At 40.1% G+C, this 14,564-nt stretch overlaps 1 protein-coding gene across 1 annotated transcript; it reads right to left on the reverse strand.

Annotated features, from left to right (window-relative positions):
- Positions 1–5,803: 5,803 nt before the first annotated feature.
- LOC146521155 (C-type mannose receptor 2-like) lies at positions 5,804–14,329 on the reverse strand. Its single transcript, XM_085155525.1, has 5 exons — positions 14,184–14,329; positions 7,564–7,947; positions 7,120–7,464; positions 6,946–7,034; positions 5,804–6,862 (listed from the first exon to the last, which is right to left on the reverse strand). Exons 1-5 carry the CDS (start codon positions 14,251–14,253, stop codon positions 6,737–6,739), a joined length of 1,014 nt encoding a protein of 337 aa, XP_085011651.1. The 5' UTR covers positions 14,254–14,329; the 3' UTR covers positions 5,804–6,736.
- Positions 14,330–14,564: the final 235 nt, after the last annotated feature.

Raw genomic sequence — 14,564 nt, forward strand, 5'->3', positions numbered from 1 at the left:
CGTCTGTATAATAGATACAGTCATTACGATGACTGTGCCATATTTATTTATGATATAAGATTTTTATCATTTAAAATTTCTTATCTCCATTCTAATAGCTGCTTGGTATATATTTAATATGTATATTTGCAAAATAATCATATGCAATAGTTTTTCAATGTTTACATGTATCTATATCTATCATGTCTTAAAAAATGTTAAAATAATCATTTATAAGTTTTATCATTAATAAAGTAATGGTGTATAACTTACCTGGCAGTTTATTTTTTCATCTGTTGACTGTTCTTTCAGAGAAGAAGACAAATATGTTTTAAATTATACTTTTTTATAATTTATTATCAAACATTTAGAATTTTAAATTCGTTTTGAGTGGTACCATGGACCTGCGTCTCTCTGGCTCTGACACAGAGTGCTGCCGCACCCAGACAGTAAACACTTTTATTACATGTCATAAAAACAGAATGTTAACGTGATTGGTCAAAAAGCTCAAAAGCTCATGTTTCATCTCCTGCACCTTTCAGACATCTCCCTATAAGGAGACATTGCTTCTAACATCACCATGGCAACCATCTCTTGTCAGGCCTGTAAAGCGAGCGGTGGCCATTCCCTAATAACTGATTGGTTGCTCTGTTTTTTTTCTCTCAGAGAGTCAGCCATACTTCTGGTGCCATCTCTAGTCTAGTCTCTGTCTACTTATGTCCTATAAAAGAATAAATTCTAACATGCCTGAAGCTTTAAACAAGGTTTTTATTTAATCTTCTAACAGATTTTACTGTCAAATGAGGACACCAAAACAGAGTGAATATCCTCTAGAAAATTGAGACATATGAAGTTAATGATAGTTCAGATTAGAGATAGTAGTTAAGGAAACGCTGTAAACTTTTATCTAGTGTTACAAGTATTATACTTGTATTGTATGTTCTGAGCTTTGATCAAAGGCAAAATCAGTTTAATGATTATTCACCTTACCTTCTGTAATTTAAGATTAAGATCTCTTATTCGAGATCTCCCAAAATTAAATGTAGAGGCATTTTTCTCTCATGTAACCACACCTATGCTACTTTAAACCCATAAATTCTGTAAGTGACGTGTCTTGATGCTTAAAGAAGCATAAGCAAGGTTACATGAAGGTGAATCTACTTCACCAGCATTCAAATCATTAGGGATATCAGGCTGTTAAAGTAGGTTTTAAAAGAAAGGCAAATAAGGTTAGATGTGGTTCTAGGAACAGACAACATGGTTAGTAGGAAGAAGTCAGAAAGGATTATAGAATGTGTGCTTATAAATAGTCTTCATGATTCAGGGAATTGAAGTTTTTATTAGCAAGCAATTTGTTTTTACATACTACTTTCTGTTGTCTGGTAAAGAAATATCATTATTAAAGCAGAGGGACTGATTGAATGGAATTCGATATTGTACAAGTATTGTCTAAATTTTAGGAATACTACTGTGTCAACATTGTGGAAAAAACACAATGTACAAAGCACAACAGAGATTGACAGATGTAGGAATATTTAGCTGATTTAGAGTTTAGAAATGTGTTAACATAGAATCTAGTATTATTGTAGAGACACTGACACTGCCCTCAATGTAATAAAGGCCTGATTGTGTCATCAGCTTAGGAGTAGATTTTAGGAGACCCTCCCCAGTTGGACTGTGAAACTAAGATAAAGAGGAGTTAATGCTGAGTGGAAATTCCCCAGAGGATACCTGGGTGGGGGTCTCAACATTTGTAACTGGATAACTGTGGTCTGGAAGGGAGATGGACTTTTATGACCGGCAGGGAGTCACGTACATAGAGACACACACCCACAGTGCTTTAACTGTTACGCACCCACACCCACATGTGTACACAGTCACTCATGTGCACTCACACATACATACAGGTATGCACATACATTCACTCACGTGCGCTCACATAGGCATACGGGTACGCGCACACACTGGCACTCACGTGCTCGTGCATACACACAGACACAGAGTTTGGAGCACACCATGGGGGTTTTATGATGGGGTTGCCTCTATAAAGCTGGGTGTAACTAACAAAGGGGTGAAGATTTTGCAGAGGGGCACTAGCCTGGCAACTCTTCCCTTCTAGAAGATACATGCTTAAATGAGGATAAATAAAGATGAGTAAAGATGAGTAAAGATGAATAAAGATGAATAAAGTTTTTGTGAAAATGACTACTGAGTCTGGTGCCGTCTCTGGATGCTTGAGGAATAAAAAGAACTGGGGTAAAACTGATTTCGCAACAATCAAAATAATAGTCAAAAAGGCATTCAATGAATCAAAATAAAAATATCAAGATAGGAATTTAACCCTTTAACACCTACCATAGAACCAAGTCCGCCAGAGCGTATATTATACTTTTACATGTTGTAGTGCCATTTTTGGGAGCATTTCAAGTTGCTATACATCAATACAACCATTACAGCCTAAATTTTAATAATATGCATGCACTAAGTGCAATAAACTACAAAAAAATTGAAAATCGTTTTTGTTTTTTAACATATATTTCTTGTTAGAGAAATTTAAGAGGCTTATCAATCAAAACTGTAAATACAAAAAAGTTGCACAAAATAGTTTCCCACCACAGGAAATTTATTTTGAGTGTCTTCATAGTTTTATTTTTGTAATACACCAATTTCTATACACTACAAGAAAAAGAAAAAGAAATATTATAGTGCAAATTTGCAAAAAAGCTGCATATGCATCAAAATAAACTATTTCCAGCAGTGCAATTTTAGTTCTAAGCATCCCAGAAACAACACAGAAAGTCATAAAGTCAAACATAACTTTTAAAAACACCAGTATAAGCTCATGAGGCCTTGATGGTAAAAAACTACATTTCTGCGAAAATGACGTAACTTCCGGTTTCGGCCAGGAAATGGCGGACATGGATAGTTCGTGCTGATGGACGTAGGAAGTGTTATGAACAGCTGATTGGATCCGCAAAGCGTGTTTCTGGAATATTATGTTTTTGTTCCTGCAAGCGCTTTTTATGTAGTTTTTGCAAAGCTATATGTGGAAGGAAACCGTGACCTAGGACAAGCTGATGGCATAAGATGTAAGTACAACTCCTCCGGTTTCATATGCAAAAAAAACAATTGCGCTAGCTTACATGGTTGCAGTGCTACCGGGATTTAAAAATAGTTACGCAAAACGGAGCGTGCCCGCTCTGACCGGTTTTAAAGGGTTAAAGTTGAAATGAATGAAAATATTGTGGTATAAGGAGAAAAAGATTTTCTAACTCTTCTTGTGGCTGATGTTTTAATAAATTCATTTTTTTTAAAAACATTACATGTAAACTGATTACCCAAATGACATCAGTCTGTCTCAGTGTGTTTTTAGGCTATTTCATTTATTTATTTGTTATTTCAAATGTTTAAGATATTATTATTACCAGTGTTGGGTAAGTTACTTTAAAATAGTAACTTAGTTACATTACTAGTTACTTCTATCAAAAGTAACTCAGTTACTTCAAGTTACTCGTTACTTTCAAAGTAACTAATTACTAGGGAAAGTAACTTTGGTTTTACTCAGAATTCTCTTGTTAATGTGTTGCTTCAATAACTTTGCCAGTCTTCTAGCTTGCTTACTTGCCACAAGTGCACTGTGCCACCTACCAATAGAAAGGAAAAGATAATGTGCATATTTCCACGAGAGAAATCCCATGCCTGGACCATCATTGACCGCTGCCATGATTCTAGCCTACGTCACAGCGTCATGTGCGCCTTTTACATCCAACACAAAAACTGCAGTCGTGGTGCTTTGATTGTACTCAGAACTCGGAAATTCTGCCTTCTGAATAGGAAGATGTAGGTAACACCAGACTGCAGATGAGCTGCATACAGGGCTGGACTGGGACAAAAAATCGGCCTGGGCATTTTGACTAGAGACCGGCCCACCATTATAAGAAAAATCATAAAGCCTTTGAATGAAAACAAACGCTGTTGTGACAGTGATGTACACTGTTTTGATGGTATATATGCATCAATCTATCAATCATTTGTTGTAAGATTCAGATAATTATTTTTTAAAAGCTAGACATTTTAAATGAGAATAAGAAAGAAAAGTATTTATTTGTGCCCCCCTCTCCCTGTTAATGCCCTACCTGGCCCCCCTGGCAAAACTTTGCTAGATCCGCACCTGCACAGTTACCAGCTGTCAGCTACCTAAAAAAGGATCCTGGGGTTATCTGTCTCTCAGAAACAGTTCATAACTTCCCTTCAACTCATTTATGTCACCTAAAAGATAAACCTGTTTCTCCATCACCTGTCCAGCTCTGATTATTCAGTATGGACATCTCCTGGTTTCATCTTCATGTTTCCCTCTCACCAGATAACCAAACCGATATCATGACCAGCAGCTTTACAGCTGTGGCTCCAGCAAACATCAGCTGATACTAGAAATTAATATTAAATAAATTCTAACAACAGCTGATCAAGCTTAAACGTGCTGCTGTTGTTTAACGCGACATCGGCTGGTTTCCTCTTTCTGGCGCAAAGTGGGTGATAAACAAACAAGAGAGCCGATCAGCTGATCATTGATCAGTTTTCATGATTGAAGTAGAAACGGGAGAGGGAGGGGGGAGAATGAAAGAAGAAGAGGCAGCTGTGCAGCAAAGACACAGAATAACTCCAGCTTTGTGTCTTTTTCATTGTAGCTGAAATCCGGGACAAACTGTTCCTTTTCACCTCAATAAGAAACGCGTAATATTTTCTCTGAATACCAGACGGGACGGTTGGCAACTCTAATAACTTATGAACAAAATAAAGTTCAACATCATTAACTTCATAGCACCCACCCAGCTGTATAGAAACTCCGTCATGCTAGCTAGTACGCAGTACGGAAAAAGTCAGAATAACGAAAATAAACTCCACCTAAACTTGGTTTATATCTGACCCAGATAGACTGCAGGTCATAACTTCTTACCTTAAGTTCAGTTCACACTTGGACCGGCGGCCGCCTCAGGTCTCTTTTCCTTCTGCGTCCCCTTTCCCTCATCCACCTGCTGGCCTCCACCACTTGCTAATGTTACAGAATCTGTGGAAGCTCCGCGATAGCCACCACACGAAGTAACGAGTAACGACCCTATCTAAATCCCAGTAACGACTAACGCGTTCCTGATTTTGGCATAATAACTAGTTACCGTGCTCGTTACCACAATAATAACGTAGTTACTGTAACGCGTTACTTAATAACGCGTTAGTCCCAACACTGGTGAGTACACAGAAAGTTTGCTTCGGATGAAGCACGTGAAGATTATACTGTGAAAAAAGAATTTATTTAAAAGTTGTTAATTAAACTGCTGAGCAAATAAGCTACTCAGAAACACCACTGTGTTTGAGCAGGAACAGGAAGCGATACTATACCACAGAGCGAGCGAACGGGTCCGTTGTAGACATGTCCAAGCATAAAACTGTCTCTCTCTGTTTTAGAGAAAGAAAAAAATACAAACCTCACTGATAAAATCAACCAGAAATTCACAGGAAAGTTTTTTGCTTCCTGCCGGCACCTTTTGTTCCTCCTTGAATTAAATCTTAATCACAGAAAATGCGGCGCTCCGACATAAAACTTACACTGTTAGTTCATCATTTTCACTCTGTACCACTGTTCCTCATCAGGGCTGTGTGAAGCACAATAAACAATTCAGTCGAGGCCTTGAGCCATAAACAGACATCACGCACAGACATTGGTTTCATAACCAGACAATTTCAGACCTTGTTCCTTAAATCTACATAAATGCCCGTGAAATGTAAAAAAAAGAAAAGAACAATTCACGTTCCTTATCTTATTTTATTGATGATCAATGATGTACAATCAAAACTATAGTTACTTTAGTCAAAGACTGCAACATACAGACCTCGGGCTCCTCCACTTTCACTGTGAGACTGCCTTAAGCTTTCATGTATGAGTGGGAAAATTGGGATTGGACCATTTACTGTCATTGATTATATTATGAAGTTATGGCTTTAAAAGCTGTTTTTCTTCCCTGTTTTTCAATAGTAGAAATCACATTTAGTCCTTTTGAATTTGAATACATCTGATTTGTACATTGACCTCAAACTTGAACAGAGAGAATGAAGCACAACAAACAAAACCCTGTATAAGACTACATGTACTTCCTCACTTAACTCATCAGCTGCACTATTTTCTACAACTTTGTCCGCTCCCCCAACGGGACAGTGAAGTTAAAGTGTCAGATACAAGGACATCAATGCATGCATCATCCAAATTTATATCAGGTAAGGTTTGGGACTTTTATGGTCTCACTTTTAGGTGTTGCAGTTATCAAACAGTAAAAGTAGAACAAGGACATAAACAGTACAATGTTTTCTTGTCCACCCTGACCTCCTCAAGCAGATCTCTGAGTCTCCTCACTTTCTTCTCTATCATTTGTGTAAGTCAGCAGAGGTTACTGTCACAAGGAAACAGAACTATGTATCCTAATAAACTGCACATGGACAAAGCCTTTGCAGTGACGTCCACAGAAGGACAGTGTCTAAAGTGTTAAAAGATATTATGGAAAACAAAACAAGAAACTAGAGCCTATCAGGAAAACTAATGAATGGACCTCTGTTTAAAGAATTTCTACCAAACTACAACTGCAGCTGAACAAATGAGCTGTTGGTGAAACTTTACACTCTGAAATATTGAAAGATTTAAAGGATGAGACAGCTCAGCACAGCATGTTATTAACTTCAAGTTAATAAGTGAAGTGGTTCAGTCCAGTCAGAATTCAGTTTTGCAGTCACCGTCCACATCCTGCTTCTTCGACTGGTCGTCATGGTAACTCTGGACTTTCCTCCAACGAATCCTGAAGTCTGTCAGTCCTTTTGACAGCATGAGGCCTGACAGCTGGACAAAATGTGCAGATGATGAAAAACATGAAGCATAGTTTGAACTTGTGTCAAGTTTGTGTTTGTGACTGAACTGCTGACCTGCTGTGAAACCTGCTGCTGGATCTCTGTGCTGTGCATGTCTGCCTCTGACTGAAGCTTCATTTTCAGCACTGTTTGCTTTGTCACTGCTAAAAATGAACCACATATAAAAACACAAAGATCAGTATTTTATATGATGACAGGATCTTACAGTGTTTGCATTCTGGACCTCACCTTTGAAACAGAAAAGAAAGTGTCTCTGGTGACACTCGGAATCAGACCATATCCCTGCCATAAAATTTATTGTTGCACAGTACTGAATTGAATCGTAATTGTTAGGCTCAAGAGGCTTCCAGTTAGTGAATGTGGAGGTTGTGTTGTCAGACCAGAAGGCCCAGGGATCCCTGTAGAGACCAATCCACACATACTGAGCCACTGATCCATTCAAAGTGAGCGTGATGTTGGATTTCTCCTCTTTGCTTCTTATACTGGTCAGGTCTGTGTGGTATGTCCTGCAGTACGACTGAGCCGCTGACCAGGAGCGTTTCTCCTGCACTAAGATGTAACTTGTATTGTTGGCTGTTAAGGATTAAAGATAAGAATTAATTTAAGAACATGCACGTTATGAAGCTCAAGCTCAAATTTTAGGATATCAAGGGCAACAAATCTTTTTCCTACCATTGTAACACAGGAAAGGGTAAGAATCGCCACAGGGTCTATCATTCAACTGTGTTTGTCCCTGAAGAGCCACACAGTATTCCTTTGCATCTACACAGTCTGGTTGGCCGTTAGCCCAGATCAAAAATTCATGTGTAGTGCCAACATAAAAAAGTTTTTCCTCCATGGACCACTTCCAGCTGTAACGATCATCATAGAGCCCTATCCAAGCAAAAGCATTAATCATTGGTGCCATTGAAACAAGCAGTTGGTTGATGTCACTGTTGTAGATGGTGACCAAGTCAGTGAAGTGTTCTCTGCAGTAACTCTGAGCTTCAGTCCAGTTCATCAGCTTTTTCACAAAGTGGTATTCTCTGGAGTGGGGAGGAAGAGTGGAAAGTCCTCCTGAGAAAAATATAAATATAAAAATATAAAGGGCCTGTCTCAATATGCGTACTTGTGCGTACTTGCGTTCTCGTGTACTCGTGATACGTCATCAGTCGGAGACCAAGTACTGTTCCAATTCGAAGTAGGCATCAAGCCGAGTACGCGAAAAAGTCCCGGATGTGTTCTCACTCCGCCCGTTTTATCAAGCATGCATCGGTCGTGGTAAATATCCCAGAATGCATTTCGTCCAAAACTCAAACGCGGCAATGGTGGACGAGCGGGGCTAAAAACTTTTAAATATTACTCTTTCTGGGTCACAAAATAAACTTTTAAATTATTTTCAAGCGAGAATGTAGCTGTGTAAACTTCAAATATCTGCTCGATTTATCAAGATATCATATATTTCCAAACGCGCTCCGACGTTTTCGGAGACGTCTGTGACCCGCCAGCTCCATAGCAGACAGCGAGGTCGAGGGTTATTAGAGCCGGTGAGAACAGCGGACTCTCGGCACATCGTTTTAAACCCCCCTCCCCCGCGGTCTTTTCGCTACTAAGGTTAAACAAACCCCAAGACCCCAGCAGCTCTCTATAGTATTAAATGTCCACTAAAATAAAAGCATTCTACCATCTCACCTGCTTGTTTTTATTAAGGTATTTACATGTATGTACATGTACACTATTTTTATTAAGAGAGATTTCACTACTGAGGTTAAACATGATATATAAGTCAATTAGATCACTTCTAAATGTTAATGTTTGGTTTATTTCAGTGTTTTATTTGTTCCTGAGTAAACCGGTTTAGTTGTGATTAAAGTTAAGCTTCATAACATATTACTCACAGTTAAATTAAGAGGGGACGGCAGTAAAGACTCCGGACCTGTGACATCATCAAGTACACTGGTGTTCTCGGCGAGTATGTACTCGCGTACTTGAGAATTGAGAAACGGCCAAAGTTTTTATTGGTGAAACTGGACTGTTAGACGAATCACTAAAAAGGTTTTAAAAATTAAGCCAATTTAAACCAATTTAAACATCGGAGCACTTTTGCAAATATGTGATATTTGAAGTTTGAGGCTAACCAAACATCACAAACAATAAAGTAGAATGAGTAGAAATAGAATTTCCGGGTGTTTTACTTTTACTCCTTACATATTTACAGATACAGATTTCTGTTTGTTTTCTTTTTTTTCTTTTTTCTTTTTTTTACATTTGTGTTATTTGTGTTTGTGTCATTTGTGTTTTAACACATTTTGGAAAGTCTGTATTTCACATCACTGTGTGTTGTCAAACACAAACGTATTTAATCTAAATGAATGGAACAAAAACAGAAAAGAATGTCCAGCTAGAGATTCCACCACCTGGACTTTTAACCATGCAAAGAGATGCAAGAGGCAAAAACATACAGTTTTTTTGTTTAAACATATGTTGCATATGTTTAAGACAACAGAAAATAGAACTATAGTTTTTAAGCTATTTATTTTTTTCTTCTCTGTTGTTAAACTGCAACAACTACATGTAATGCAACAATGTACAACTAGTTTTCAACCCTCTGAAGCCAGGCCAAGTGATGGTTCCTGTTGGTTCCTTCGGGTGGCACTGTCACTTGGTGTTCACTCTCGCTGTGGTGTGTTTTCAGTTTGTGTTTCCCCTGTCTCCTCTTGTCGATCACAATCAGCTGTGCCTCCCTCCTGTGTGTAGTTTCCTCGTTCCCTTCTGTATATTTATAGTGTGTGTTCACTCATGTTAGTTGCTAGTCCGTCTGTGTTTCTTCCCTGCGTTTTCTCCCGGATTCGTCCATTCAGGTTCGTTTTGTTAGTCATTCCCAATTTAGCTTTTGACTTGCTCGCCGTATTTCTGTTTTTGCCACCTGTGTTAATAAAAGCTTGCTCACTTCCAAGCCGGTGCCTGCATCTGGATCCTGTCTCACACTCACCACACGTCTGCCCCCGCAGCCGTGACATAAAATTTAATTTTATCTAATCTAATAACTTTAATCTATTGATGTTCAGCCTATTAATCAACAAAAGACCAAGACAGACTTTTAATTCATTTGAAAGCCTGATACTTAGCCTCGTCCACCCCAGATGTGAAACTCAGAAACCAGTCTTACTTGTTATCATGTATTGTCCACCTGGGCCTTACACAGAGTTTCTCTCTGATTTCTCAGACTTTTTATCTGATTTAGTTCTGAGCTCAGATAAAATAATTATTGTGGGTGATTTTTAACATCCATGTAGATGCTAAAAATGACAGCCTCAACAAGGCATTTAAACTGTTATCAGACACAATTGGCTTCTCTCAAAATGTAAAAGAACCCACCCACCACTTTAATCACACTCTAGATCTTGTTTTAACATATGGCATAGAAACTGAACATTTAACAGTGTTTCCTGAAAACCCTCTCCTGTCTGATCATTTCCTGATAACATTTACATTTACAATAATTGATTACACAGCAGTGGAGAGTGGACTTTATCAAAGTAGATGTCTTTCTGAAAGCGCTGTAACTAAGTTTAAGAATATAATCCACCCACTGTTATCATCTTCAATGCCCTGTACCAACATAGAGCAGAGCAGCTATCTGAACGCTACTCCAACAGAGGTCGATTATCTTGTTAATAATTTTACCTCCTCACTACGTACAACTCTGGATACTGTAGCTCCGGTGAAAACTAAGGCCTCAAATCAGAAGTACCTGACTCCGTGGTATAATTCTCAAACACGTAGCCTAAAGCAGAAGACTCGTAAGCTGGAGAGGAAATGGCGTGTCACAAATTTAGAGGATCATCATTTAGCCTGGAGAAATAGTTTGTTGCTTTATAAGAAAGCCCTCCACAAAGCCAGAACATCTTACTATTCGTCACTGATTGAAGAAAATAAGAACAATCCGAGGTTTGTCTTCAGCACTGTAGCCAGGCTGACAAAAAGTCAGAGCTCTTTTGAGCTTTAACGTTAACTAGTAATGACTTCATGAACTTCATGAACTTTTTCAAATAAAAATAAAATTCTTATCATTAGAGAAAAAAATACCAATAATCATCTCACCGATGTAATATTATCTACAGCTACTTTTAGTACCATTGATTTTTTTTTTTTTTTTTTTTTTTTTTTTTTTTTTTGTGTCCCGTTTGGATCTTTAGCCATCAGAATTGTTGTCTTAAGGCCAAGAAAGATGCCAAGCAGATTTATTTTACCAAGTGGATCATCATGGCCTTGCCATATTGGTCCATTTGATTGAAAAGAATGAAAGAAAGAGAGGGAGAGAAAGAAAACCAGATGGGAGAAGAGACGGTGAGAAAGCTGGGAAGAAAGAAAGAAAAACAAACAAAACACCTGGATCACCTGTATGGAGAAAAAAACCCAGAAGAGAAAGCAAACAAAAAAAGAGCAACATGCTAAATACAGCACCATCACAATAAACTAGCTAGCAGTAGATAAGAGTAGATACTAAATATTAAACAATATTGTGCAGCACGCAAGATAGACAGCGCACAATGTGCTTTGAGGCAGCAGCCAAGAAAGGTGTAGTCCGCGTCTGTGAACACCCGTGTGTACACCTGTGTGCACACCTGTGTGGATCAGCATGCTTGTATTCCAAAGGTTTCTCCATGTAACGATCTGCTAGGGAGTGTGGGGAGTCATAGCCCCGTCTCCCAGGGCATGAAGCAGGTATGGAGGAGATCCAGGCCCCAGATATCCAGAGGCCCCAGAGTACGAGGACCCGAGGAGGACCACCAAAAGGGGGGGAACCGTGCCACCCTCCTGGGAAGAGCTGAGTAGAGCCCCAAACCAGCAGCTACGGAGCAGAGGCATGCCCGCGGGCTCTGCCGGCAGCCAGCTGTGCCAGAGAGGACCGAGCTTCAGGCCCAGAGGCCAGAGGGCACCCCACCCCCCGGAAGGGGCCCAGCCGGGCCACAGGCACCAGGCCCCGCCAATTGGCCACCAGGAGTGAGCCGGTACATACATGAGCGCCCAGCCCCAGTCGACAAGGAACACCAACACACCAACGTCTGAGGGCATCAGCCACCGGCAGGGAGTGTGGTGAGGGGAGAAAGGCCTCCATACCTCGGAGAGCCTGAGATGTTCCCAGAAAGGTTGAGTCTAAGAACCAACCTGACATATAGACACAGACGAACAGGCGCACGCGGACACAAACGTGCATTCCCACCCCCATATACACAACCAAATACTCGGCACTCACCCAACGTTATGGCCCTAGCAGGGCCTCCTCCTGATGGTGCCTGTGTGGGAGTGTCCTTCAATCGCTTCTGCCTGAGGTGCCACCTTTCCCTTTTACACAGCTGACTCTCGTCAGTAATTAAAAGTATTTAATCCCAGGGAAAGGTGAGCTCTGGGCCAGAGTGCCATGTGAGTGGTTACAGCTAGTGAGCTGTGTATTTGTGGTGTTTGCAGCTACTGAGCTGAGTGTTTGTGGTGTTTGCAGCTAGTGAGCTGTGTTATTGTGGTTTGCAGCTAGTGAGCTGCTCTCTTTCTTTTTGGCTTACGTTTTACTTTATTGACCAACGCCTGAGTTTTGTTTGTTTTCTTAAATGGTGATAGTGGCTTGTCCGTCTCTTTTAGTTGAGCTACTTTAATAAAGCTCTTTAATTTAACCCTTATGCCTTCTTGTCTCCTTTTTCTGACCCGGACACTTTTTGTTACTTCCCCCTCACCGACTAGACCCCTCAGGGGAACAATAGACAGACACAAATAGACACTGCACAGACAGTCACACTCCCCAAACATACTCTATACCCCAGGTCCAAGTACCCCCGCTCCTAAAGGGGCAAGCCGCACCTAGAACCAGGAGATGTAACCCTTCTCTCTGGAGTGGAGGCAAGCGGACCACCTCCTTATCTGCAGTAGCAGGGAGGCCTCGCATCCCAGACCCCAATCTGACGGCCAGCACCTCCTCCCAGCCCCCCAGCCCTGATGGCTAACAGAACCGGGGTGAGTGAAGACCCCAAACCTCCCTACGCCCGCTCATATGTAGTGTTGCTGTGTGCTGTTCTAAAGTGCATTTAAAACACAGGAGAGCATGGTTCCTACTTCCTCTCAGAGAGCAGAATGGCTCCTCCCGAAAACCCTTAGTGTCTATATGCATTTAAAATTGAGGGTAGGACACCAGTGCCAGAGGTGGGTTGGAATACACCGACCATCCTCTGGATGCTGTAAAATGTGCCCACCCCCAAGGCCCTATATGTATGTGTTATGTGAGAGTGTGAGTAACGTGGATGTCTAGGTTGCAGAATAAAATTGAGGCACAGGCGGCCAGAAGGGGACAGAGGGGGAGTGCCTCCCCTGCACCCTGGTGACATACCTTCACCCCAAGCCCTGCGTGTGTGGGTGGGTGTGGTAGAGCGGGAAAAGGGAGGCAGCTGAGGATGGGGAGGGAAGAATGAGACTTTCAACCCCAGATAGGCCAATTATGGATATTCGGATCCACATTATGTCAGCAGCTATTCTCCGCAGTGAACTATGTTAAAAACAAACACCGCTCACGCCTCACAGATGACAGCTTACAGTCCTGCGTAAAGATGAAAGTGACTTCGTACAGCCCCGATTTGCAGACGCTGTGCGCAGAGGTTCAGAAGCAGAAGTCCCATTATAAACATATCACGGCAGACCCGATGATGTTTGCATGAACATGCATTTCAGCATCTCTTTATTGACCACTTTTCACACACGGTTGCTGACGCATACAGGCGGTGTTAAAGCTCACAACCCGGCACACACCAACACAAGAGCAGAGAGAGCACAGACGTTAATGTGGCGAGGCGTGATTGCGGGTGCCGCTCAGGTGCGTCCGCCTCCCCTGCAGCGGCGCTGCAGACCACGCCCCGCCACACACATTAAACAGGTAAAATACATATTTAGGCAGAATTTTGCAAATATCTATTTTTCATTTTTCAGCACCATAGTGCTTTTTTTCCAATTATTTTTTAAAAGTCAGGTCAAGGCTCCAAAAGCCAAAAGGGCTTTATTACTTTTTAATGCTCCAATAAATTCTTTAAAATAAATTCAACATTTTTTTGTCATAAATTCCTTTTAGAATGTTTATATAATGTTTCAAACAAGTGAATGCAGTTATTTTGGTATAAGGAGAAAAAGGTTTTGTCTTTTTATTTGTGGCTGATGTTTTAATAAATTACATTTTAAAACCCTTACATGAAATCAAATTACCCAAATGGTTTCAGTCTGTCACTGAGTGTTCATATGCTATCATTTGAATGCTTAAGATAATTATTACTGACCTGAGAGCAGTAGGATGAGCAGTAAACAGGTTTCTTCCATTCTTTGCGTCTGTATAATAGATACAGTCATTACGACGACTGTGCCATATTTATTTATGATATAAGATTTTTATCATTTAAAATTTCTTATCTCCATTCTAATAGCTGCTTGGTATATATTTAATATGTATATTTGCAAAATAATCATATGCAATAGTTTTTCAATGTTTACATGTATCTGTATCTATCATGTCTTAAAAAATGTTTAAATAATCATTTATAAGTTTTATCATTAATAAAGTAATGGTGTCTAACTTACCTGGCAGTTTATTTTTTTCATCTGTTGACTGTTCTTTCAGAGAAGAAGACAAATATGTTTTAAATTATACTTTTTTATAATTT

The sequence above is a fragment of the Neolamprologus multifasciatus genome, chromosome 3, assembly GCF_963576455.1.
Source record: "Neolamprologus multifasciatus chromosome 3, fNeoMul1.2, whole genome shotgun sequence".
Lineage (NCBI taxonomy): Eukaryota > Metazoa > Chordata > Actinopteri > Cichliformes > Cichlidae > Neolamprologus > Neolamprologus multifasciatus.

Coding starts and splice junctions, on each gene's coding strand:
- LOC146521155 (XM_085155525.1), bottom strand. CDS start 14,253: ATGACTGTATCTATTATACAGACGCAAAGAATGGAAGAAACCTGTTTA. Junction 7,948..14,183: donor GCTCATCCTACTGCTCTCAG/GTCAGTAATAAT, acceptor TATTTTTCTCAG/GAGGACTTTCCACTCTTCCT. Junction 7,035..7,119: donor CTTTCTTTTCTGTTTCAAAG/GTGAGGTCCAGA, acceptor GTTCATTTTTAG/CAGTGACAAAGCAAACAGTG.